Genomic DNA, 27,408 nt, shown 5'->3' with positions numbered 1-27,408 from the left:
AGTGCTGATTTCCACAGAGAGAATGCTGACTACTGGTGTGTGCATGTGTGTGTGTGTGTGTGCGTGTGTGTCTGCGTGTGTGGTGGGTCCATCATTCACTTGTCTGATTGACATTACATGAAAAAAAATGAGAGAAAGAGAAGCTGAAAGAGGAGAGCATCCATTCAGTGCAGACAATTCTTCAGTGCAGCGGTCTCCTAGCAACCGGACCCTCCATCTTTTCATGGCGGAGATGAGGTTGGACAGTATCTAGCGGAGCATATGGTTTCGAAGGGAAGGTGCATCGCAGTCGATCAGCAAAGTGCTAGTCAGGAATGTATATCACCTGCTCGCAGTCAGAACATATGCATTGTGTGTCTCTGTCATCCGCAGCCCAGGAGAGAAACACAAACAATTAATGGTGGGCAGATGGTGGAGCGACGGCGGGAGGCGGGTTGGGGGGGGGGGGGGGGGGGGGGGGGGGGGGGGGGGGTTGCAGGCAGACGGATGGGGAGGTGGATTAGCAACATTTAAAAAAATAAGCAAAAATTAAAAAAAAAACTTCACTTTCTTTTTTAAACTTTTTTTTTTTTGGTGGGGGAGAGGCTTGGAAGTGGTTCACATGTAGTCTGATTGGCATTTCCTAATGAGAGGAGACAAGCTGTAGAGAACAGCACAGCCAACTCCAGGTCCTGCCCCTTCTGCACTCACCACCCACTCGCTGAGCCTCAGCTGTCACATTTCTTTTTCCCTTTCCTCTGTTTTTTTTTCTCTCTCTCTCTCTCCCCTCCTCCCCCCCTTTTTTTTCTTCTTCCTCTTCTTCGCCTCTGACAGGCAACGCAGGTTTCTCATGCATATCTCGGTTCGAGCCATAATGATGGGTGATAATGACAGCACAGATTTGAAAAGTTACAAACTCCCAGAAACAAGAACAAAGAGAGCACAACAAATGTGTGGAGGGAAGGCGCAGAGACAGAGAAGATGTGAGGGAGCGGGAGAAAGACACCCAAGAGAAATAATAAGTAACAATGTCTACGAAATCCCACCGAGCAATTTGGTAATTCACACATAATAACTTTAATCAGCATTGTAACCCAATAAAGTCAGATTTTTCAGCGAGAATATTTACTATAGCCATGTATAATTCTTTGCAAAAATGTAACTGTTTTTCTATTGATTAACAATACTGACACTTATGAACAACAGAACTTCCAGTTGAGCACTTTTTTTTGAGTGTGAAAGCACTGGCTATATACATTCTTGATTTAAGTATACACACTCATACAAACTACTGTTGGAGCACACCAGAGGCAGAAAACCACAGGAGGTTTCCTTCTCTAAAGGGGAGTGTCAGAGTCGACAAGGCCTCTCTTACACAATATGTAAACGATAGTATATCCGAGGTAAACCATGTAGGAACTCAAATGGCAACCGGAGAGCTCTTGATTTGAGTCATGAAGAGGATTATTCACTGGCAATCCTAAGGTCTTCATCTCTACAGTTCCACGATGCGGAGCAGAGTCCAAAAAATGATGAACAGTGTTGAAACAGCAAATGACAGTCAGTCCATCGGTGAGTCGGTCGGTCGGTCGGTCAGTGAGTCGGTCGGTTGGTCAGTTGGGATACAAAAAGCAAAGCCACAGCCAAACCACACTGCTTGTGCCACTGTTAGAAATTGGAGAAACTGGACGATAATAATAAAATACCATCATTTTGTCACAATTAAAGGCATTTGGAAGTTTTTTTCCCCCCCAATCTCTCTTCTTGTTCTTCTCTGTCGTCGTCTTCTTTTTTTTTTTTTCGATACAGTATAGAAACAGTAGAACAAATCAGAGTAGAGTAGAAACAGGCAGTCTTTGGTGGGGTGGGGGGCTGCTCGTGTGTCTCTGTTACCTGCCCCCCACCTCGCTCAGTGTCATAAAGTGGATGTTGGAGGGGCTGTCAGACAGCTCCGGCTGCTGCTCTATAGGCAGGGAGTAGTAGCCGTCGTAACCCTGAACGCGTCCTCCAGACAGCAGTTGCTGCTTCTCCGCCTCGCTCCACGCCCTGCTCCCCGCATCTCCCATTTCCACCCTCTTTCTCTCCTTCTCCCACGCTCCCTCCACTGCTCTCTTCCTCGCCTCCTCCCTCACCCGCGCCCTCTCCTCCTCCTCGTTCCCGCCGTAGCGCACGCACAGGCACAAAGACCCCTGCTGGAGAGTGATATCGGCGAACCGTCGAGTCCTGCCGCTCACCGTGGCACTCATTTGAGACACGCTCACGTTCACGCCGCTCTCTAGGACACGCCCCCCGACTCCTAACCCCAGGGCGAGGTCTTCCTCGATCGGACGTGACTGGAGGAAGTGGTGGGTGTCGCAGCCGTGCACGGTGAAGCTCAGCCCGGTGAGGTGGATGGCGCCATTCAAAATGGCTGCGACTCGGCGGCTGTCCTCGCTGGCCACTCCAATAACTTCTGCACTCACTCGACCGTGGGAGACTGCAAAGCGGATGCTGGGGCCGAGGATGGAGGGTCGGGAGCCGAAGGGAGGAGGATGCGCTGGTCTGTGGCAACTGGAGCCCACAGGCTCTGAGACCAGAGGTAGCCTCTCCAGGGAGATGAAACTCCTCAGCTGTCTCCGCAGCTCACACTGGATTCCCAAAACCAACTAGAAAAAAAGAAGAACCGTTTACTACAGAGCTTTGAATGATATATAGTCACCTGCTGTTTTATGGTGCATGTTTTCAGAGCAGATATTTTGACATGTAGAAAAAAATATCTAATAACAATAATTGTTCCTCTCATGGTGAACTTCACTGCACAAAAGAGGTAGGATGCACAGTTACGCGTCAGTGTCAGAGGAAGACATACGCCCATTTACGCCGACCGCTTTAGAACTCACCAGGTAACAATAACATGTTTGTGTTTGGACTGCAGGAGAAAAGGCTCGTATGAACAGGAAGAAGATGCCCCAGCTTTGAACCCGCAAGCAGGTTCACAGAAACATCTTGCTGCACGGTGACTGCGCCCTAACCATGCCGTGTTCCACTTTCACATAAAAAATAAATGTTACCAAATTCATGACTCGAAAATAAACAACAACAGTTGAAAAAAAAAAAAGAAAAAAAAAAGACATCACATTTACTGTAATATAAATGTAAGAAAGTGGAACCAGGAAATACTTGAGGCAATTTACCTTAATGACAATCAATCAATCTATGAGCTAACTGCCAAATCAACTAAGTGCTCATGCTCATTCTGGAGAATGTTCTTATAATCAACACAGTGTTGATTTCAGACATACCGCCCATTAGGAAGAATCACTAAGGTTACAAAAATGGCAGATAATTAGCAGGTAATTTGTGTCTTTGTGCTTCTGTGGAGGACTCTTGGCCTCCACTTACATGAAGACCCAAAGTGTTAAATGAATTGGATAAATGAGTAATTATGAAAGCATTAATCACAAGCATGAATGCGAGTTGAGCAAAAAATATGTACGGCAGAACTTGTTAAACAATTAAGACACATTGTTTCAAATGTTTTGGCATGCATTCTGTCCAAAAAAGCACTAAGACACTGCACTCCCCTGGTCACCACGACAGCAAAGAGATGCTAGTATATTCAAAGATTATATACATGTATTTTGAATATACTGAGTGGTATATCTAAAGAATTACCACAGGGACGCGGTATTAGATATTGGAAAGAGGCTGGCAGCGGTGTGATGCTCACCTTGCTGGAGTCCCAGTCCTGCATCCTGGTCGGCGCCTTCATCAGTTCGTATGTTTGTTCCATTCTTCCCACTTCAGGCTTTGGGAAACCCGGGACAACATTATGAAGCTGAAAGCCAAACAGCTGCAGCCAGCTGCCGATGTCTTGACAGAAAGAGAGAAAATTGCACGGAGGGCGAAAGTTAGAATTTAATGTGTATAGTGCAACGCAAACAGAAAGTCATAAGGCCAGGGAAACAGCGCCTTGTATGGGAAACCACACAATGTATGAGCAGGGACGGGTCGGCCGGTGTTTCCCCTCATGAACGCATTCCTTCTGTAGCAAACAATCCTGCTGCAGGGAAACGTGACAGGCCAAATGAATGTTCTATTAAGCAGAAGGACAGACGCCCCCACTGACATCCTGTATTCATCTTCTACTCTCCTATTCCATCTCTTTCCCTCGTTTCAGTTTCTATTCTGTCTCTCGGGGAAACAGTATGTTCTTGACAGGCAGAGGGAAGAAAACACAACCGACTGTGTTAAAAAACAATGTGATCAGAGGCATGGCTGTCCTTTCTGTTGCCAGTAAATTCTGTCTGTCACAGCTTCACGTCTCTGAAACACAGCACACCTGTGGTTAGCTATGTGGCCTCTTCACTCATTCTTTATGGCAGATGTTTCCCCTGTAGGTGCATGTGTAGGAGTAGGTGTCACTGGGTGAAATATCTGTCTGTCTCACTTAGTTTCTGTCAGTCAGACAGTGATTCACTTTTGAGTTGGAGATGGTGTGTGTGTGTGTGTGTGTGTGTGTGTGTGTGTGTGTGTGTGTGTGTGTGCGTGCATGCGTGCACACAGGTGAAGCTTACCTGTTGTAAACTGCGTCACCTCTTCCACCCTCCCCACCGGGCAGTTATTCTTGAAAGCGTACAAGTTGAAAGGCTTCGGCTCCTTGCTCAGTTCCCCCCACAGTTCATGATTTGGTGAAGTCCATCGGCCAGCTAGCGTGTCATAGTCCCGCCTGCCCAAATGGACTAGACGTGTGAAAGGATCGTACAAGCCACCGTGGAAGCCGATGACGAGCTGGAAGTCTGGGTTGGTGTCCTGGTAAACCTCTCCATAGGGGGTGTAGAGAATCTCTTTGACCAGCCGCCCCTTGCTGGAGAAAACTGCCCTCGGGCTCCCCACGCTGTCACAGGCGACATAGTACTCCTCTCCGCTGCTCAGCTCCATGGCGATGAGATGGCCCTGAAGGTCGTAGTACAGCGACGTGATCAGATTGCTGGTGTGGTTGTACAAGTGAGTGACCCTGGTGGGGTGTGACAGATCAGCATAAAAGAACTGCAGCTGCTCGCCCTGGCTGTTCTTGGTGGCCACGCGACGACCCAGTCCATCGTAGCGGTACCACACGGAGCGCTCAGTCACGCGGTTGACCACGCGGGTCAGCAGGCCATTGGAGTTGTAGTCAAACAGGTCATTCGCTCGCTGGCGGAGGAAGCCGTCATCATCCACGCTGTACTGCAGCTCGCCAAGGTGCGTGATGCGGTCTCTCTGGTCGTAGCGCAGCGGCGTGAGCCTGGAGTTAAACAGGTTATACCAGGCGTGATGTTTACTGTACACTGTACACAAACTACAGCTGAAGCTGATGTGTGCATTATTAGTGTTGTTGGTAACCGCTTGTAAACCAAAGTGTTGGATAAGTCCAGCATTTTGGTTGATGATGCCAGTTAAAAACCTATGAAAGTATGTGGTCAATTTAACTGCAATCCATGATTTTGGTGCTGAATCTGTGTAGTTCATTCAAGTGTATCTGCAGTCACTTTTTATTTGTCGGTAGGCTTCTGCTCTGGGACCTTCCTGCCAATTCATGAGCAAACATGAAAAGCTGGAGGTGGGGGGAGCACCAACAAAATCTCAGTACAGAATGAAGAAGGCGTTAATGTCAACCGATAACGCTTTTAAGTCAGACAGCCTTAAAAGGTGAAACTGGTGTTGATGGGCTGCAAAGCAGCTTCCAGTTGTGAAACAGCTGTGGGCAGTTTAAAGGAGCTTAAAAAGCAAACAGGCAATTCACTTGTTTTGATTTAGCGGCTACTATAAAATACATGGACAGCAGGCGCCAGCTTACCTTGCACTGGTCCCATGGCTAAGTAGGTTAATATTTCCATTGAGGTCATAACTATAACGCCACTGAGGCCGCTCGTTGACCGAGGCACTTTGCAGCTGGCTGTCTGCATCATACTCGTAAGTGTAGCGGGTCACGTTGCTGTCCACGCCCACTCTGATGTCACAGGTGGTTGTACGTCCAGCCGAGTCGTACTGGATAGTCATCCAGTAGGCGATGGACTTAAGGATTTCATACTGGACCTCTACCACCTGGCCGTAGGAGTTGAATACCTTGGTGTGCTTCATCAGATGGGTGGTGATCACCTAGACACCCACATATTAAGTCAGTGATTCATTTTATTGGTCACTTGAGAGCCACTCTACAATTCACTACATTTGTCACAGCAAACTCACGGAGGAAACGGTTGCCTATTTGGACATTCAGCAAACTCAACACTCGGACAGGTTTGATCATTTGATGTATCAAAGTCTCACTCTTTTAGCTCTGTCTGGATTTTCACCAGCTCCCGTGTGAGATATCTGGCTCCTTAGCTGATGAATGCTATGTTCATGAGCTCGTCAGTTTAGTCTAGGCTAGGTTTATTAGACCACATGAGTAAAAACAGCTGCCCGAAGCTGGAAACAAAGTCGACTAAAACAGTGACCAAAACAATGAGCTGAACGATCCTAAAACTGAGTACTGAGCTGAACAGAACTGCAGAGTGAGGCTTTAAATTAAACAATCATTTGATTACTTTTTTTTTTTTTTTGGGCCACGGCGGCTTTATTGGCAGTATAGAGAGACAGGAAATGGGGGAAGGATAAAGGGGAAGACACGCGGGCAAATCTGCGACAAGCTGGGACTCGAGCTTGCGCCGCCTGCACCGCTGGGTGGCACATGCATGTGCTCACCTGCTTCACCCTTGAGCCACCCGGGTGCCTCCATTTGATTACTTTTTAAATCTAAAAACTACTGATTAGTGCAGCTTTAAGACACCCTTAAATGTCCAAATTTAGGCAAAACCACTGGGTAACGTAATGCGTACCTTAAATTTCAATTGATAGCTGCCTACCTGGTTGAGGTCATAGAAGATGACGCTGAACTTGCCAAACTGCTCGACCCGTCCCGATACATCAACGTAACGGTACAGGTCAATGGGCAGAGGGGTCTCGTTGATGACAGCCTGCATGCTAGTGACTCTAAAGTTGTTATAGCTGTAGTCAAATCTGGCGTTGACCAAGCCTTCTTCGCTGAAGCGGAAGATTTGACGACTTGTCAGGGGACCTATGCAGAGGAATCAGATTTACGTATGTTAGAAATGAATTGAAGCTGTTTCAGAAACATACATGCACATGAACTATACACACAGAACATGCATATTTCCATATATAGCCCTTACAACTTGGGATCACACTGCCCGTAAAAGCCTACCTAATTAATTCAAATCAAGGACTAATTCACCATCATTAACAGAGACACACACTGTGCAATTCATTCGATCTTAACTATCCCCACACCTCTATGGCATTTCCTGTTGTGACCTTTAATATGGAGAGATAATGAAATCTAAAGACAATAGCCATGATGGGCCAATGTGCTCCTTAATGTCAGAACATCATCTTTAACAACACCATTCATCACATCTGCTGCTAGCTACTACAGCTCATCCTCCATTTGGAAAAAGGCCTGCTAATGAAACACCATTACGCTGCTATTTGAGATGACTCTGATTGCAGTTAAAATGACTAAGTGCCTAGCTTTGGAGACTGTAGAGAGCTGGATCAGCATTACATCTTCTATTTTTATTTTCTGTGGAATGTTGATTCTAAACCTGCGCTAATGGGAAAATGGCAGAAGTACTGAGAGTGAGGTAGAGGCTTTTCAACAGCCCTAGGGAACCTGCAGTCTGTTCATCTCGCTCCTCTAGCTGTCATTTTCCCCAGCTGTCATCTTTCCCCTCCTCCTTTTCTGCTCCTTTTCTACCTCGCCTACCACTCCATATCCCTGTCTTTCTTTTTCTGGTGCCATACTTTTCCTTGTCTCTTCTCAAGGGACAATTACCACTATCTCTCCTCTCTCCAAGGCTCCGTTTGTTCTGCTGAAATGAGATCAGTTAAAGGAAGGTGAGAGTCTATTCACAGTGAGGGCAAAGCGATAAACACACATGCACGCACGCAGACACACACACACACACACACACACACACACACACAGCTGCGCCTCGCAGATTAGTGACACCTGATCGTGGCGAGCCAATCACAAAGCCCTGGTAAGTGAACCGGCAGCAAAGATGAGAGCATTTTCCCTGACCCTGGACAGACTCTGGAACTCAAGGGGACTGCTGAACCGCATTAACAACGGCCACATCCTAACACGCTGTATCTGCAGCCACAGCTAAAGGGTCCGATTGATGGCGTGCCATTGTTGACAGCACTGCCATTTAGAAAGAGCATTGTCCTTCTGACTCATTTTCTCTTACAGCATTGAAACCATTATATCAGCTTCAGCTATGATTTATTTCCTGTCGCATATATGGGAGCAAATATGAACCCAGCAAAGTGCTAACTTTAGCGTTAGTTCAGGCATGCAACACAAATGCAGTATGTCCACACCTAGTTCACCGCATATAATTTTGCATTCATACATTCATTTGTTTACTTTGATCAGGCAGCCTTGTTGCGGAGGTGAGGAAGAGACAGCGTGGCTTAGAGCCCAGGGGGTGGTCTTGTATTTACAGCTGTGGTAGACCACAGTCTCTTCCACTTGAACATACTTGGCTCTACTGAAACTTCTAACTGTGGCTGCATCAGTCGCAGATGAAATAGCACTATGTCTGACTCAAAGCCAAAATACAGAATTCAATACTGTCCTGAAATCTGGCACATGAAACATACAGACCTGTCGCGGTGCAGACACTTTAGGTTTTGCTCTTAATGTGATTTATGTCCAGAGAGGTCCTTTTACATGTTGTGAATGCCTTACATTTGTTTGAGCACATTGGTACACCAGTATATACCTGTCTGCCTGTATCGTATTGAGCTTATGAAGCCGTTATGGGTGAGGTGGATGGTCTTGACTGTGCCGGAGGCCTCATCGTAAGTGAAAGTCACCAGGGTGGAGTCATACACCACCTCAGAGAGCCTCGCTGCAGCCGTATACCTGAAGAAAAGAAAAAAAAAAAAGGGTGGTGGTGGTGTTAAATTTTTTTTAAAAAGTTACATTCAAAGTGTGGGGGAAAATGTACATTCTTTTAAAACTACACTAGGATGCATTTAATCTTCAATATAAATAAACATGCTATGCCACATTAATAACACAAAGATCCCTTGGGTCGCTAAGTTGCATCATATTTCAACATTTCATCAAAAGCAGATCGGCTGCTGTGGCAGTTACAGCCTTTCAAATCTTGAAAATGGGACCATTTATTACAGTATCCTCATCCAGACGAGTATTAAAAATGTTAAATGCCACAACGCTGCCTGAGTCAGTCGTCCAACTTTCATCAAAATCAGATCAGTTTGCCTGACAAAGTGTGACGGTAAAAAAAAATGTGACCTTTAATCAGTCCAATCAGTGTAATTTGTAAAGACAGATGGACGTGTGCAGCACATTTCAGTGTCCGCTAAGCTTGGTGTAATTGGGCTTTTAAATTTTAAGATTGTGCTTTAATTATATCGCCTTCATCAAGCCAGTCGGTGTTATGTCTTTATATGGAGCCAAAACGCATAATCAGAATCAAAACCGCCCCCATCTGTCATACCTGTAGATGACGCTACGTCCCGTTCCCAAGTACTGAGTCCTCATCAGGCGCCCGTCCAGGGTGTAGTCCTGGATGAAGTAGGCTTGGCTGTCGGGAGGCGTGTATATGTTCCTGTAGTAGCCAATAGACAGCAGCGACTGCAGGGTGTGTTTCACCATGCTGGGCATGGTCACGGCAACCAGACGATCCGTTTGGTCGTACTCAAAGACGTAGCGCCGCTGGCTATGCAGGAGCAGCATGATGGACTGTAAGCACACAGACGGACGCACAGACAGTTCCAGAGGTTTCAGGGTTTTTGTCTTTCAATGTCTTCTGCACTTTTTTTCCCTTTTTTTTTTTTTTTTTGTTTTTAAATTCCAGTGTCATTGGGCAAAAACTTTTCTTCTGAATAAAATGTCTCATCTTCAAAAGTAACCTTGGTTTTAGTTGGAGACCACTTCGGTTATTCACTGAAAGCTATTTAATTATCAGACATACACGTCGGAAAAACTAAATGGGAAAAAAAAAACAGAAAACATAATCGGAGCGCTGAGGTTTACAGGCAGCAGCGTTTTTTTTTTGTTTATTGAAAAAAAAAGAAAAATCCCTGTAGCTGTTCAAACGGCACTAAAACAATGTTCTATTTAATGCCTTTATTTAACTGTAAGGTGTGATATTAATGTATTAATAATACATGAAGGTGGTATTAATTTCTAGATGGTTCTGTAATATAAGCTCATTTTCACTCTAATTTTGTCTTACACCAAAATCCTTGACACTAGATATATTTCAGGCTGAATATCATGTCATTAAATATTTCAATTAATTTCAAGGGCGGAAATTATACCTTCTGGTAGCTTTCAGCTTAGTCGCACACATTGCTTGAGTCTCTTTCATTAGAAAAGTCACAGACAGTGTATATAAGGCCTAAGCATCTGTCAGAGGACAGTGAGTGTTTACTGTGAAGACTTCTCTCACAAAACTGCAGTTTTCTGCTCGCCACTCGGTGAACGTTTATTTGAGGAACCTTGAAACACACTTGAGTTATGCAATCGATCACAAAGAACACACCGTCTGATTTTACGTCTCTCGACCCTACGTATCGTTGCAGTCTTGCAGCTACAAGGGCGGCTTTAAAAGGTCTGCTCAGCCATTAAACTTATGGCAGATATAATATTCAGTGTGCAAACTGATGTTCATAACTTAAATGAAAAGCCCCTGAAACGGAGGAAAACACATTAAAAAGATGCTTGGTAATATAGAACTGTAACTGATTTTAATATGCTCTCACTTTTAAACTTTCGTTTCTCACAACCGAGGTGTTTTAATCTCAGCACCGGTTTCAGATAGCTGCACTAAGCAGGAAACAAAAGTGGAGAAGATGTGTTAGGTTTCTGCTAGCAGCAAAGACGAGAATAAAACAGTAGCCGGAGTCATCAAAAACCAGATCTCAGCAGGACTTCGTCACAAACTGTCTGTCACGTCTGCTTTGAACGTGGTGCTCTTACTCTGTCTGCGTATGTGTAGCTCCAGATCTTGCCGTTGACCCAGGCTCTGGACGCCACCCTGTCATTCTCGTACTCCAGCCGCTCAGACCATTCTCCGCGGTGGATGGCTGAAAGCAGTCCTCCGCCGGAATAGCTGATGTTTACTTCAGTATATTTGCTACTGGGTGACCACACAACAGGCCGGCCCAGCTGGTCATACTGGATGTGGAGGGTGAACTTCCTGTGGTCGTCATATATCTTCCCTACTCTGGTGCTCTGATCAAAGTCTATGGACAGCAGGTTCCTGTTATGTGCCTTGGAAAGAAAAGCAGTAAAATATCAACTAGTTGTAAGAGGACAAAGAAAAGCTTTTTTTTTTTTAAATTTCACAGCTTTATAATCGTCATAAATGGTGATTGAAGCCATAGACATGCAAATATATAAATGAAGTGGCAAGCAAAGATTTCATTAGTTCAGACAAATTAATTGTGACATTTCCAGCAAACCGGGTCTGCATTATAAACAATAAATTGCCTTGTGAACAAGTGGAGAACAGCTTCCTAGGGAATGCTAATTAATTGGTGCACATAAGATAAAATGCCCTTTCCTGCTGTTTGTGCTTTCTGCGGCTGCTGCAGAGGTGTTGCACTCTGTATGATCTGTGGAAAGTACAGCTAACAGGTTACGAGTCATTTGACCTATCGTTACCTCTGGTGACATCATCAATCACTCAAAAAAAGAAAAAAAAAAATCCACTATGTTGTGTAACACTTAAAAGTTGTCCCAGTGGGTAAAAGGTCAGAGTGCACAGTTTAACTCTGTGTCCTCCCGTGGACTTGAAAAATGTGGCTTGGTTGATTATTTGATCCATTCACAGGGGATTCTGGGATATTTGGCCAGTTTAGTGCATTAGTGTTGTTAATGCATAATGCCTCTGTGTAGTACTGATGATGCCGCAGGACTGTGTTTCATATAGTATCACAGCTGGTGTAATAATAGGCTGATGATATAGTGTTTTACCCTGAGTCTGCGCTCATAAGTGCTGTAGTTAGTCTTGCTCTGTTCCTTCCTCTGTCTCCACTCTATAAGGCTCGGGGCGTGGTCTCCAGGCAGGCTGATGTTGCAGCGGCTGGCCGTGGGACTGACTCCTCCCCCGACGCCTCCCGGGAGGAGAGGCTCGGTGCTCAGCGACAGCTCCATCCCGCTCGCCAGCGTCACGAGAAACGACCCGTCGGCGCTGACCCTGTACGAGCTCTGAGAGTGATCTGCAGGGGAAAGCGTGTGTGTGTGTGTGTGTGTGTGTGTGTGTGTGTAGGGGGTATGTGGGGGATGGTGGGAATCAAGGGTCGACAGTTTGTCGTGGGTGGGTCAGACACACACACACACACACACACACACACACAGAAAGCCACAGACACACAAAGATGCAAATATGCAACAGATGAAAAAAAAAGTGTGAAGAAAAAAACCCATCAGTCAGTCAAAAAGCAGCCTTGAGAAGAAATCTGTGAGAAGAAGGCTACATGAATGCAATGGCTGGCTTTGTGTGTGCGCGCTTTATTTGAATTAATTGCTTAAATCACTGTGCTGAGTGTTTTTTAAAATGTTCTCTCGGCAACATTAGCTTTGTACTGCATCAGCTATTACATCTTTAGAAAGAAAGAGTGGAAGGAAGAGAGACAGATAATGAGAGCGAGAGGGGGGCAATGACGGGGGGAGAGAGGGAGAGCGAGAGCAAGAAACAGAGAGAAAGAAGGAAAGGAGGGGTGGGGTGGGGTATAACAGTTTTTCACACATTGCAAAGCCTTTCTCAGAAACTGTTCTTTCATTTCTATATTGCTCCGAGTTAGATTTCAAACAGACTTTACACATGCCAGTATCACTTTGCCGCATGTTTAAAACACAATTAATAAAAAAAAAGAAAGAAACATACCATAAAACTATATTTTAACCATAAAACTTAACGCAGCTAATAAACTAGATAGTAACTTCTATTCCCTCCACCGCCATAAAACCTTTCCGTACATATGGTTATTGTTGCCTCAGAGGCAGGCGGCGACACAGTGAATTTGTGCGTGGTGGAAGTAGAGGGGGCGCTCGAAAAATAGTGGGTCATTTCAACTTTTTCCCTGGCAGCTCTGTCACACTGTAGCGTGGTGTACACGCCTGTGTGTTTGTGTGTGTGTGTGTGTGTGTGTGTGTGTGTGTGTTGGAGCAGCTTTTCCCTCCCTGCAGTCCTGTCAGTGTGACAACTGCAAGAAAGCAATTAAAGGGATGACATGAGAAGAAACTGCTCCCATGAGTGGCTTCTTCACTCCACTCTCATTTTCTCCTCTTCTCATCTCTGCCCTCTTTTCCATTTTTTTTTTTTTTTTTTTCCCCAGCAGTTGTTAAAGGCATTTCACGAATCAGCCGGATCTATCTTGTTTTGCTGTAAATAAAAGAATTAAATAAACAGCATCTGCCCATTTGTCTGGTTATGTAAAGAGGTCATATGAGATCCATATGTGAATTATTTATAGAAGCGGATAAATGCTTTTCTAAAGCTGTGACTCTCCGGCGTATACCGCTGATGAGGAATGACAGAAACGCGGGTCAGAGTTTCTGACTTAACCAGAATAACAGCCACGTTTGCCGATCATAAATGTTTAAACATCACTGCAACCTTACGCTCTGCCTTCCTTGTACATCTGTGTGTGTGGTGTCTCACCAGATGACTCATAAATAGCCTTGTGGCAAGTTTCTGGTTTTAAAAAAATGGGGGGTAAGTGCATGGCTCGGAAGCTATAATCTTCTCTTCTGTCCCAACCAGTAAATACATAAAACCGATAGATCTGTGCCAGCTGTGCACAAACAATCTGTATAATGAGCTGTGAGAAATTTACAAAGCGCAAAACTCATTGTGATGCTGCACCTTGTCTGAACATGTAGATGGTGTCACTGGCAGACAAGTTTGTGCTGGTGACAAAGTTCTCACGGTTGGACGCTTCAACCTCCACACGAGACCAGCGCTCCAGGTTGCCGTGGTAACCGCTCACCTCAGCAGTTGGTAGTGTAATGTTGGTCACTCGACCCTCGCTGTTGTACCTTTGAGAACCAACACAGAGGCAATAAGCAAACAAACACGCGCGCGCACGCGCACACACACACACACACACACACACAGAGATATCTATTGCTCGCGGGCGAATGAACACAGTCGTGCCCACAAAAGCACACATATGCATGCTCCCATGCACAAGCACGGGCTCAGAGTGAGTGTCAACTATGATTTATATGTGTAATTATCCAGCTGTGGAATCGGAGACAGAGACCGGGTTGGCAGTGGTGAATAATTCAGACTGATGTGTTACTATATGTGCCGTGCTAAACATGTATGTGCTCAAAGTGTTGCAGACGTCCTTCAGCTAATCAGTCGCTTTAAGTAAAGACAAGAAAGAAAAAAAAAAAAGTCCCCCCCCAGGCCTTCCTACAGCTCTGGTGATGCAGTAGTGACCACCAGATGGCACTCACATTTCATACCCCTATCGTAAGCTGTCATGAAAATACACATTCAGGCAATGCAGTGTTAACTCAAACATTCAGAGTCAGGCAGCAAAGCGAAAATTGAAGAAAAAAAAACGTGAGAAAAGGAAGAAAAGAGAAGAAATAAAGAAGAGCAGAGACATGCAGAATAAGGAGCTTTGTAAATAAACTGCAAACTCACTCATAAACAGTAGTCCAACTGTTCTCATCACTTTTGGTTGCTAGGAGACCTGTGTTGCCATGGTAAGTGATGTGGGCGATGTCATGGCCTTGGGCTGACACCTTCCTCAGCGTGCCGCTGTTGCTAAGGGACAGCCAGTACACCTGTCCGCCAGGTAGAGCCAGCCAGAGAGGCACTCCGTGAGCATCCCTCCTCACCTGGAGGCTGCGGCCGTCGCGGCACGTCACCCCCGACAACTGGCCGTCTGTGCCGTAAGAGAAGTTGTACAGGTAGTGTCCCGTGATCAGGTGTTTGGTGTACAGGTGGGAGCCGTTCTGTCACAGAGGGAAGAGACACTGCTGAGGACTCAGCTACTGCAAATAATAATAGCTGTAAATTCATGTTTGTGTGTTAAGGCCTTCCAGGTTCTTAGTAACTACTTGGTACTCTCAGATTAGTGATTTACTAATTTGGCTGCTTCATTAAAACAAAATTACTTCAAAAACAATCAAGTATAGAAACAGAAAGTCATTGTAGCATCACAAAGTGAAGAATAATGTGCAAAAACACCAATTTTAGGAAGGTAAACACATATTAACAATAACTACTAACCATATGTAAATGATGGGTTTTCTGTTTTTTAATTATATATGTACAGATGAACAAACATGTTTTATTTTAGAGCTCAGAATGTGTAATGAATTACTGGTAAGGTTTTTTTTTCTCCTTATATGCATTTTGAAAACCATTTTAGGAAATCAGAGTTTCATTTACTCAGACCGAATAAACTGCTTTGTTCATTAAATGATCAGAAATAACAGGAAAGCCCAGATTTCTGCAACATAAGGCATTAAACTCGCCGTCTTGTGTGCATCGATCATGCTTACTGTCATTCATAGTCACTCACAAAAGGCCCATTCAGAGCAAGTAAACACCCTGATTGGATTAAGCTAACCTAGCTGATATTATTTGATCATTCAATCATTCATAAGACTTTGTAAAGTGAGGAATATTATTTTTGTGAAATGTAATCCAAAAGTGGCAGTTTACCCTCCTCTTGACTCTAAATGGCTCATATCAGAAAGCTAATCTGAGCTTTGTCAGCTGGTTCCATTAGCTAGCTTCCCAACAGGCCCAACAAGCAGTTATTGAGTGTAAATCATTAGTAGCTCATTATCTCAAACTGATCTGTGTAAAAACGAGCTTGCGTGGCTTAATCTATTTTAATTTCGCTATGTGGAAATCCAAGGAAACGCTTGAGTTATAGGTCAGTTAGGTTTGCTTATAAATTAGAAATTAAATTACTGTAATGAGAATTTAGGTCTACTTGGACTTCATACGAAGATCTTATTCTTAGTCTGACCTTCACTGAAATGTAATTCTCTGGCATCCAAATATTTTACATGCAAATGCACCACTTAGGCATTGTGGTGTGTACCTGGCTAAAGAGATAGAGCTCCTGGTCCAGAGGAGAGCTGATCTCCACCAGCCCAGCTGGGGTGGGCTGGGGCTGGTTGGGGCTAACAGCCCTGATCCGGATATTGCCCAGATCAGCAATGTACAGGGTGCCATTGGGGGCCACTGCCAGAGAGGACGGGGCCTTGAGACGAGCATCACGGGCGTAGCCTCCATCTCCTGATAAGAAAAATGAGAACGCATCATTTCAGCGAGGATATGCTCTTTACTGACAAAATAACATAATTCAAAGCACCCTCAGTTCTAACCACACTGAGAAATACAAATCGTTCTTCAACGAAAGCCAGAAATCACAACCAGTTCACACGTGGCTGGCAAAATATGAGGATCCCATGGTGCTGCTTAAGCGGTTATCAGTTCGGCTCAGGACTTGGACTTGTTGGGATTTGGTAACTTCCCAGCGGAGTGGATATGACCACCTTGATAGTGACCTCAGTCTTATCAGGCATTGGTAGTAGGTGACTGAATGCATCCAGATGTCTTTGGTTGCACAGCAGGATAATAGCTGGGTGAAGCCCTTTAGATGTTGTCAGCAGTAGGCCTGGGGCCTCTGATGGGTCTGTACAGACAGCAAGGTGGCAGTTTATCTCTTGACAGCACGCACATTATGTGTGTACGCTTTTGTGCGCGAGTGCGTGTGCGCTCATGTCCGTTCGTATTTGCGGGGTGTGCACTCACATACGTGTCCGTGTTCAAAGACACTGCGTGAGTGTTTACGGTGAAGGGATGGAAACGGAAAGCCTCTGAAGAGAGTAATCATCTGTTAACAGCAAGACATGATTGAAAATATGCAAAGTACAACTCAAGGAATAGGGATGGTTACAGCCCATTGGCTTGTGGCATGGGAGAGACACTTCCCTCCATTTTGAATAGAAAAGAGACTGATTTTTATGAGCAGAATTAAATGATAAAATCACATCCGCTGACACTTACAATGAAAGCATGGCCTAACTGTCAAAAGAACATCTGCTTATTTGTTTGGTCCTTTCCCTCTTCCTTTTATTGCGTTTCAGGTGCCCTTCCATGATACAGCAACCGGTTAAAACATGGAAGTGAGCATTTTCTTTCACCAGCTGTAATTTGAATGGATTTGAAAGGTTTCTCTCGAGCTGGTTGCTACTGAAATTTAGCTGGAGGTCTCTACAAAGAAGGAGCTTTCCTATGAATACAAATATAAATACATCTACACACACACAAACACACACACACTTGCCTGCACTGTTTAGCCAACACACAAACACTCACAGTCAAGTCAAAATGCATTTGCTTAATTCTGCAGTCTGACATTACAGATATGTAATCAAGTAGATATATTGTCATCATTTATATAAACATCATTGTCATATATTTTAAATTATTTGTCAAGGCGAGTCAAAGTGACTCTTCTTAGGCACTACGATTCCAGCTGACTTTAATAAGTCCGAGTGTCACAGTGCTAATAAAATTACAGTCCAGCAGGGACACGCAGGGAAGCCAGATTTACCCACTCGATATCAAGATATACAGACTAAATCAAATCCTCTGAGGATTCACAATGCTCCAGTTTTTTGTTTCCTCTAAAAATACTTCTGAAGCAGGCCAAGTGTGATGTGACCACAAAGAATTTTCAAATGCTGCTGCATGTTTTGTAGCGCTGTAATCCTATTAAACATAATCTAATGCTTTCACGTTACTTAATCCTGCGCCCGCGTAACGAGCGCACGCACGTGTGCCTGGTGACCCACCAGAGAAGCAGTCGCAGTTGGGGTCTATCTTGCAATCGCAGTCCGTGGGGGCTCCGGAGACGATCGATATCTCGCCGTTGGTTGACACCTGTGGAGTTTTCAAAAAGCGACACGTCACCGGCGGCTGCAGCATGCTGTAGGAGGCCGCTGTTAAACACTGTTGAACAGAAGATAATGTTCCACAACTGCCTTTTGAAACTCTCTGACAAACAAGATAATGATGGTAATTCATATAAAACCTGCTCCGATTAACGGTATCGCTTTGTGTTACCCGAGCCAAAAACATCTCCGATGATATCTTTGATGCCTTTCCGTAAAGTTAGACAAACAAAGGCATTATGTGTTGTCTTCGATGTGTGACACTATTCCCTCGCTGACTGATTGACAGATTTTTGGAACATTAAATCTCGCTCTCCAAACAAATTAAGCTGATTGTCCTGATGAGCAGGAGAGCTGCAAGTGGAGGTGAAAACTGCTACAACAACAGCTTGATTTTGATTAATCTTGGGAGGACGATACCTCTTAACTAGCCCGGGAGGGTCGTGCATTGTTGGAGGATAATTGTCAAAGATGATATGTTTGATGAAGATTTGCTTTTATAAACTTTATTATTCTACGGGGAAAGTTTATCTGAGGTGTTTATTATGAAGCTGTTCTGTAGTGCAGCTCTTTTGTTTGCATTGCCAAACTGAGAGGACTGTTTATCCAAGTGTCTCTGTGAAAAAGTAACTAAATTTCCCCCCAAATTATCTGTATTTATCATCTGAAAGAAAAATTTTAACTTTTAAGTCCTAATTTTTGGTTTAGAAGTAAAATTTCATCACCTTGACCAATAAAATACATCTTACAGTTATGTGAAACAGTAACTAGCTTTTATGTATCAAGATATAGTAAAAATAACCTGGTCCTTGGCAGGAACACAACATATCGCACTGTGTCATTATTTATTTAATAAAAACTAAGAAGCATTGTGTGAAAAAAAAAGTTTCACTCTTACTGTTTTCATAGGAATTCAGAGGCTAAGTAGCAGCCAGGTGCTTCTAATCAAACGGACTTGATTCATTTATCATCAGCACTTATGAGCGCCTCTATAAAAGGAGAAGCTTTGGCAGTTTGCTTGTCCGGAGCATGCAGGTGTGTGTTAACACAATGCCAAAGAGGAAAGACAAGCAAGAAACTGTTGCGTCCCATTAATCCAGGATGGGTTCTTAAGCTTATCATTCCATCATTCTACAGAGAGAAAGATTCACAAAGGGAAAACATTAAGACAGCTGCCAATCTTTCCCAGCAAATTCACCCAAAGGTCAGACCATGCGAGGCTCAGAGAAATTGCAAAAACCCAAGAGCTCCATCTCAGGCTCTGAAGGTCTCAGTTAGCATGTTAAATGTTAAAATTAATAACAGAATAATTGGGAAAAGACTGAACAACTATGGCAAATGAACATGGTAGCACAGCTTATGTTTGCAAAGCTGCATGTGAACAAATCACAAGACTTCTGGAGCAACGCCCTTTAGACAGAGGAGACCAAAGTGGAGCTGTTTGGCCATAATGCACAGCACTGCGTTTGGCAAAAGCCAAACACAACATATGAACACAAACACCTCATACAAACTGTCAAACACAGTGGAGGGGCGATGATTTGGGTTTGTTTTGTAGCCACAGGACCTTGCAGTAATTGAGCTGGCCATGAACTCCTCTGTATACCAAAGTATTCTAGAGGCAAATGTGAGGCCGTCTGTGTAATATGTCATGTGCTGTTGTTCATCTGAGGTTGTATTTAAATAACTTGAGAACCTGCTAAAAACTAAATTTTTTTCATGTCCTGATGTGTAAAACCTCAGAAGAGAAGTGCAACTTCTTTTTCACAACTTTCTGTCCTCAAGGGTTCCCCTGTAAAGCTGCCCCAATCAGCGTTACCCTCCCAGATGACACAGAAAAAAAAAAACAAAAAAAAAAACACCAGCTTGCTTGCAGGGGGAGTAGGGAAATATACAAAACAGAGTCTTTGTTTCAAAATAATGGCAACGCTCTTCTCAAGACAATAACTGCTTTATTTTTAAACATGTGCCCGATGAACATAAAAAAGTTCTAGCAAATTGCCCTTAATTTAAAGCAGACAAGCACGGGCACGGCAGAGCAAATGTGCCATGTAATGATTTTGATTGTAATGCTCCAATATGATGCACAACAAATAACACAGCAACTTATGCAAGATAAACATAAAAATAGCACATATTGGTTATGCATGTGTGGTCCTTGATGTTCTGGCCAAATGTTCTGAGTCCATGTGATGGAAATACGTGCCTGGACCGCGAGCGCAGACCACAGGCAGTGCCAAGTCATCGCCCTAAATACTTAGTATTAAGGCCAAGGCACGTTCACATTTAAGAGCTTATTACACTAAAAAAAAAGACTTACTGGCTAAAGAGTGCAACCTGGAACTGGTGCGAAGCATTTGAAATGAAACACAGCATTTAAATCCGTGCTTCATTTTTAAAATCAGTTTAAAACGTCAGGTGTATCTGCGTGCTCCTAGTTTACCTCATCATATTGTATTTGCCCGACTGTTTTTTTTTCCTAATGTGCAATCAGCACATTAGAAACTGCTGGGATAATCTCAACGCATCATCACACACCTCAAAACAAATCATCCCTAATTTTAGTTTACGGTTCACTGTCATAAAGCGGTGCCGCTCACTGTCAGTCTGGCACCTGTTGCTGAATACGTGTAGAAACCTTAACAAATGCGGACGGATCCATTTCTGTCTGAATCCGACTGGGACGTGTGGTAAATAGAAGCCTAAAAATGCCAAACATAAAATAGGTGTGACAAACGCAGTAAAAAAGAAAGAAATCTTTTCATTGCCCTTTGCAACATGGCTGGTCGGTACCCAATAAAAAGGCATCTGAGGTATTATATGTTCCTGTCTGCCTCCACATGGACCCAGCGTGTTGCTGCAGACCACAAAGGTGCTATTGATTGAGTCCAGCAGGCACTACCTTTGTGCTGCTGCTTCCAAAATGCTTCAGTGCTGTGACAACATGCTGCTAGCTAATGGAGCAAATTGAAAAAAAAATATATCTATTTTTTTTTTTTTCCTAAAACTAAAAACACGCTTTTGGATTTTTTTTTTTTTTTTTTAATGCATCTGATTTTGAGCCTCCACGTGGAAGGCACAGATTCAATGCACTGCCTTGATGCGTAGCATCTGTTATGCAAACAACCTGATCACAGTGGGACTCGTGATGCAACAAGTGTGAAGGTAAATTAGTGTCATAAGGCCAGATGGATTGCTTGTGTCAGCTCTAGCCGAGCTGTTTATTTTTTTCCTGTCGCTACTTTTGCCAAAGATGTGGAGAACGTCCATGCCTCACTTTGTGGAGACTTACAGCATTTTTTTTTTTTTTTGGACATCTGTGCTAAATTTGTCATAAGGCATGGTGTTGCACTGTCAGAATAATACAGCGAAATCTATTAACACTCTGGATAAGTGCATCTTTTGCAACTTTAGCATTAACTTGCAACATGAGAGCTGGTATACAGGTGCCCTCCGAAACCCAGTCAGACCTGCTGGACGCGGTTGATTCGCCTCTCATCAGTCTCGGTGATGTACAGCGTTCCCAGGTGGGACAGGGCGATGGCCTTAGCTGCCTCCAGGGTGGCGCGCACAGCAGCCCGGCTCACCAAGTGGTGGTCAATACCCGGAACCTGGCAGTGGATTGGACGTCCTGCCACAATGCGCACCTGAAGACTTTCTGACACCTGAAGGAATACAACACAACACATTATCTATATAAAAGAAACAGGCACAGCAGCTCAACAAAATCAGGCACTGACAATAACAATCCTTTTGTTTTGATCCGGTGTATCAAACATCGCCTGCCTCATCTCCTGACTCATTACTTTTGAACACGCTCAAACAGGCAATTCATTAATTTTGGAGAAAAAAAGCTGAGTGACACTTTCTCAAAAACAGCTCCTGCGGAGACCTGTGATAGCATGTTTTTTTTTTTTTTTAACAAGGTGCTTTTTTATTTTTTTACTTTATTTTTTGTTAGCAGCCTCACTCACTCACTCTAAATTCACCTAAAGCGACAGCACAGCAATTTGTGAAAAATATTTTATTACCCTCTCTTCCACTTCTACATATAGTCCCAGTGTCTCTCAAGAAAGCAGATGAATAAATAAGAAACAGGCATATATTTCACTCCCTTGCAAACCTCTGTTTTTGTTTGTGTATATTTCTCTACCTGCAGGACAATGTTGTTGTCGAGGATGTACAGGGAGTTGTCCAGTGGGTTAATGGCCAGGTCTGTTGGCCACTCCAGGCGTACCTGAGGATCGACAAACATGCACGAACACGTGGACTTAATGTATATTTCTCTAAAAAAAAGAAAAAAAAGAAAAAGAGAACAAAAGAGCAAGAAATCCTTGGTGGCGACTGCCCGCAAGAGCCAGTTACAGGTGATACAAATAACATCTCCTTAATAACATAGTATTAGGCCTCCTGACCCTCCCTGCTCATGCAAAGGTCAGTGGCGGGCAGGGAGCCTTCCCTGTGTTTATTCAAGGCTCACACTGGCTCGCTTCGGCACTGTTCCAAATGTCATCCAATAACCGTGATCGCTGCCTGCTCAAATAGCACACCCTGTCCGCTAACACCGTGGGGGTCAAAGGCAGACAAACCTACACTAAGGCACAGCCACCAACATCACTGTCCATCTCTCTCACACACGCAGGTCCGTCTGCTGTGGAGACGACGTGGCGCGTCTGAAGGATGGGGTGATTGATGACTCTGAGGACGGATTGGTAAATAAATGGATCATGTTAAATTGCCACTGACATGTCCAATTATAGGCTCTGTCAAATGAGAGAGTAGAAGGTTCACTCTGAAATTCCATTTTTAAAGATAGAGAGATTCATCAAGCAGGACTCACGGTGTCCCATGCATCAAATCTCGGCTCCTCATGATATTGAACTTTGCAGTGATGGCAGGCGATCACTCCTAGAAGTTAAGCTAACCTGTGCACAGAGCACAGAGCACAGAGCTGGGCATGCATTACTGTTTAGCACCTGAATTTCTTTAATGCAGAGCAATGCTGTTGTAATGTGTAATTTCTTTTGGGATTGTCTTGCTGAAATAAGCAAGGCCTTCCTTAAAAAGAGACATCATTTGGATGACAGCATGCATTGTCCCAAACCCTGCTGCTCCAATACTGCTGAGCAATAAGGGTGCCTTCATAGATGGCTATGGCATGTGCAGTAATACACTCCAGACTATCACAGATGCTGGCTTTTCACCTGTGCAAAAGCCAGCAGGGTTTCTGTAGAAGAAGTTGGACAGATCTCTTCTTTAGAAGTTCAGATTTTGATTGGTCACATCAGCGGACTGTTTTCAGCTTCACCTAAGTCCATCTTAAATGAGTTTGGGCCCAGAAAAGGCAGCAACAAAAACTGTGCTCACTGCCAAGTCCATGAACCCCTCTACAAAATCACATTTGCTTTTAATGCACTTTTTTTTCCTTTTTTTTTTTACAATCTTTTCTTGAATTATGTTATTTCTTAAACTGTTGAACCATTCACCTACGCAGTCCTTCAGCGTGTGAGGAACTGAAAACAGTGTCTTTTGTGCTTGCGGTAATGCTGAAACACAGAAAAAGCTGTCCTGTGTGCAGAGAAAGCCTGTTTAAGCTTTTTTTTTTTTTTTTTTTTTAAAGAAAAGAGGCTTTCTCTTATTTGGCCTGACATTACTGTGAGCAGCGTGAGAGTGTGAGACGGAGCCTGAAAGCGTGTGTCACAGGGCTAAAGCGTGAGATAGCCCTGAGAATATCAAAACTGCACTTTGGTAGAGTACTTGAGTATACCTGGAAGCAGCCGGAGAGATAACATTGTTAACTTTTATTTAGCACCATCTAGGATTTCAGCAGTTCTTTTCAGTTTAAAACACACTGTAATGTAAGTTTGTGGTTTCGCACTCATCATTTTATCAACAAAATAAGACCCATGCATGACGGACGGCTCATGCTAGCAAGACACAGCTGTGTAGGTGAGCTGCAGATGACTCAGCAGTGCTGGAATAGCATTAACGTAAAGGACTAGGAAGAATAATCCCTTCTAGTATTAATAATCTACACAGTTCCACATTTAGTCAGCTAAACTATCAAGTTAAGAAGTTCCAAGTCTTGCTAGCTTCCACTTCCAGGTGCTTTAATGTGGACAAACTTCTACAACAGCTAAGAGATGATAAGCAAAGATGACACATTAAGGTCACAGCATTTTTTTTTTTTAGTAAGAATTCAACTGAGAATGAATTCAATTTGATATGATCAGAACAATGACAAACAAACATCAAGAAGAGCCAGAAAGCAGCATGGCCCCTTTAACAACACATAATATCACCTCTGGGAACTCACCTGGCTTGAACATTGATATTCACACACACATACACAGGCACTCACATCCTTATGTGTGGGCAGAGATCCCTCTATAGAGCCAGTAGCTCATCTATAATTCATCCTTTGCTCTAATAGGCCTGATATAAGTTAGCACTGTGATCTGAAGGCTGCCAGATCAAAACTATGCAGTCTTTGGTCTTACCACGCTCTCGCCGTCACACACACAAACACACATACCTTTAAGAAATCACAAAGGGTTTCTGTAAGAAGAAGCTTGGAAATGTACATTGCCGTTTTGATTTAATAAGCAGGCCTATTTTTCCTACAGATAATTAAAACAACAGGAGCACAGCATTCACAGCAAAATCATGGTTTCTGCTTTCTGCCGGTCACCGAAACTCTGCAGCATTGTTAACTTACCTGGCCGATGTCCATGCGCGCATCACAGCTTAGCGGCTGCGTCGACATCAGTCCGTTTGAACCAATCACAGTGGAGAGCAAACCCCTCTCATTAATCTTCTGAATGGTGGTGCCATCAACGAAGTAGACAACACCTCTTTTATCCACCGCAATACCTAGGCGGGTGAGAGAGAGACAGAATGAGCTTTTGGAGATGACAGAGAGAAGTGAGTGGGGGGTGAGAGAATGAAAAGGGAAAACGAGAAAACCTAAAGGAGAGAAAGGAAGAGGGGAGATGAGTAAGGGGAGAGAAGTAGAGTGGAGAGAGGAGAGGGCTTCCGAGAGGCATCCAACTCAGTTAGACATTCAGCTCAGCAAGTGGCTGTCTTATCAAAGGCACTGCACCACGGAAATGTAATTATATTTCCATTCCAGAGCCCACTAAAGGGATTAGAACAATGCAACTGGAGGAAGAAGTTATTTGTCACATTAGATGTGAGCAGGGTGCCGCAGTGAACTTTTGACATTTGATGCTTCTGCAAATGTGCTTTATAAATGAGCATCCACACTTCAAACACACGTGTGCACACGTGTGTATTTGTATTTGCACAGTACTCTTGGACACAAGTGGGGTTTCCTATTAACAGCATATACTTGAACTCTCCTTGCACCGGCGCTCTGCAGTAGATGGCGAGCAGAGAAAGGAAAAGAGGTAAGTCCAGGTATTAAAGGTCAGGGCAGACTATGAATCATCTGTTATGGATGAGAGGCAACCTTCATCCCTGCCTCATCTCCATACAGAGAATAGGCCTTTGACTCAACTCCTCTGCAATAATATTCCACTACTCAGCCCTCACCTCTTACACCATCAAATCCACTTGATTGCGTTCATTTAGCATCTGTGATAATAAGCCATTTTTTTTAGCATATCTACCTGACATCCCCAGTGCATGTGTGCCATTTACAAATGATTTTTGTTTTTTGTTTTTTTTATGGGTCATCATTAAGTCACATCATGTTTATGGGGTGTATATATATATCATTTCATTTCACACTAGCCTCAAAGGACTTTATGGAGACAAAACATACTTCTTATATTCCCAATCAATCACAAAACTAAACTGTTTAAATATAGTACACTATGAAACAGTAGAAAGTAGTACTAACGGATTCATAGACCTATACATCTATTTCCTTATTTGTGTCATCTTTATTACTGCATCTATTTGATTATTTGACCAAATAATAGAAAAAAAAGATGACATTTTGAGTCATGTTACTGGTCATTGGTTGAATGTAACGCTCTCCTTTCAGAGCTGCTTTTTTCTCATAAGGAAGATATTTGACTATTTGGCAGCTAAATGTTGTATGTCAACCTGCCAGATGCCAACTTTACTCCCACACTTCAACTATTACAATACATGTCCTTGCAGTACACTATGTAATTTTATTATATTAAAAAAAAAAAATTGGTAGTGCAATTATTTCGACAGTGTTGTGACAAGTCAAACGCAGCAAATTGTGCACTCAGTGGTATTTATTGTGTTGCAAAACTTTAACCTCTGACAACACATTTATAACAAAAAACATTCCACAGCAACGGCGACACCTCAAGATGAATAATGGCACACCACATAAAATGGCTCCGTCACCCTTTAGTAAAAATAGGGCTGCAACATCAGTGTGACTAGTAATTCATGATTGTCCAGTGATTGTACTGAATTTTGTCAATACTGCAAGTGGCTGCAAGTAGTCGCGGCGACCAGCATTCGAATGCAAGGCGACTGCACAGGTTGTCTCATGGGAGGCAACCTGTCTCCAAACAATTGCAGTCACTCTCAGACAAACGGGTGCCATCTAATTTATAAATCTTTGAGGTTCTGCCTGGACTCTGAAAGTCAGTAGTTAATGTGAATTTCTGTTTATGTAGACAGCAACAGATGGCAACAGTGTTGTCACAGTTAATCACCGTGTTATCACAAGCAGTAATTGCCAAGTTATTCCCATTTATTTGCAGAGTGGTTCTATTTTTTTTTCTTTTTTGCTGTTTTATCACTATCTTTCACCAGCAACTAACTATGAGTGGGCACAGACCTGGTCCCCATCTTACAAGCAACCATTTCAAAGGCAAGTTCATAGCACATAGGTTGCAATAACTTAGGTCATGCAACTGTCTCCAACCACTGTTTTCCCTGGAGCAGACTATAGCATAACATCAATACAACAAAAAAAATCTCCCGCTATAAGCTAGCTAGTATTTCCACCTTCTGCTGATGGCTGATAATTGGACCTGAGTTTGGAAGAAAAGATTTGCTGTACATAATGTTTTGACCCTTCAGCAAACCAGCCAGTTACTTGGAGTGCACTTCATATAGCTGTACTTGTGAGTGTGAATGCATTTTTAGCTGCAGCACATGTATTTGGTGTCGGACAAGCAGTATATATGGATTTTCAGAGCTCTTTTCATTGTCTGTTCCAGCTGGAAATGAGATTGATGAGTGCAGTTAACGCGAACCAAAACATTAAAACTGCAGGTCGCAAAGTCACGAGATAAATGAAAGATGTTAAAACACTTTGTGGAACCGAGGGGAAGAGCGGAGTAGTAATAACTGTGTGGGGGTTCATCACTAAAAGTGACCCCTTTGACAAGTACACAAAATCACTGAAGGGCTTTTATATATAAAAATATTGATTAGCGCAGCTTTAAAATGTCAGAACACAGTGGAAA

The 27,408-nt window shown here is 43.5% G+C and overlaps 1 protein-coding gene across 1 annotated transcript in view; it reads right to left on the bottom strand.

Annotated features, from left to right (window-relative positions):
- Positions 1 to 1,087: 1,087 nt before the first annotated feature.
- Positions 1,088 to 27,408, bottom strand: part of tenm1 (teneurin transmembrane protein 1) — a 178,266-nt gene continuing 151,945 nt past the window's right edge. Inside the window, exons 23-38 of the mRNA XM_030739166.1 lie at positions 24,702 to 24,856; positions 22,137 to 22,220; positions 21,454 to 21,648; positions 17,885 to 17,972; positions 16,123 to 16,319; positions 14,706 to 15,019; positions 13,914 to 14,086; positions 12,020 to 12,264; positions 11,021 to 11,314; positions 9,534 to 9,778; positions 8,790 to 8,932; positions 6,846 to 7,057; positions 5,795 to 6,096; positions 4,536 to 5,242; positions 3,689 to 3,831; positions 1,088 to 2,624 (exon numbers count right to left, since the gene is read on the bottom strand). Coding sequence (XP_030595026.1) covers positions 1,869 to 2,624; positions 3,689 to 3,831; positions 4,536 to 5,242; positions 5,795 to 6,096; positions 6,846 to 7,057; positions 8,790 to 8,932; positions 9,534 to 9,778; positions 11,021 to 11,314; positions 12,020 to 12,264; positions 13,914 to 14,086; positions 14,706 to 15,019; positions 16,123 to 16,319; positions 17,885 to 17,972; positions 21,454 to 21,648; positions 22,137 to 22,220; positions 24,702 to 24,856 — 4,253 coding nt within the window. The 3' untranslated portion in view covers positions 1,088 to 1,868. The remainder of the gene's footprint in view (positions 2,625 to 3,688; positions 3,832 to 4,535; positions 5,243 to 5,794; positions 6,097 to 6,845; positions 7,058 to 8,789; positions 8,933 to 9,533; positions 9,779 to 11,020; positions 11,315 to 12,019; positions 12,265 to 13,913; positions 14,087 to 14,705; positions 15,020 to 16,122; positions 16,320 to 17,884; positions 17,973 to 21,453; positions 21,649 to 22,136; positions 22,221 to 24,701; positions 24,857 to 27,408) is intronic.

This window comes from Archocentrus centrarchus, chromosome 10, assembly GCF_007364275.1.
Source record: "Archocentrus centrarchus isolate MPI-CPG fArcCen1 chromosome 10, fArcCen1, whole genome shotgun sequence".
NCBI classification, from domain to species: domain Eukaryota; kingdom Metazoa; phylum Chordata; class Actinopteri; order Cichliformes; family Cichlidae; genus Archocentrus; species Archocentrus centrarchus.
Note: the sequence above shows the minus strand (reverse complement) of the source record. Positions and strands in the feature narration are given on the sequence as shown.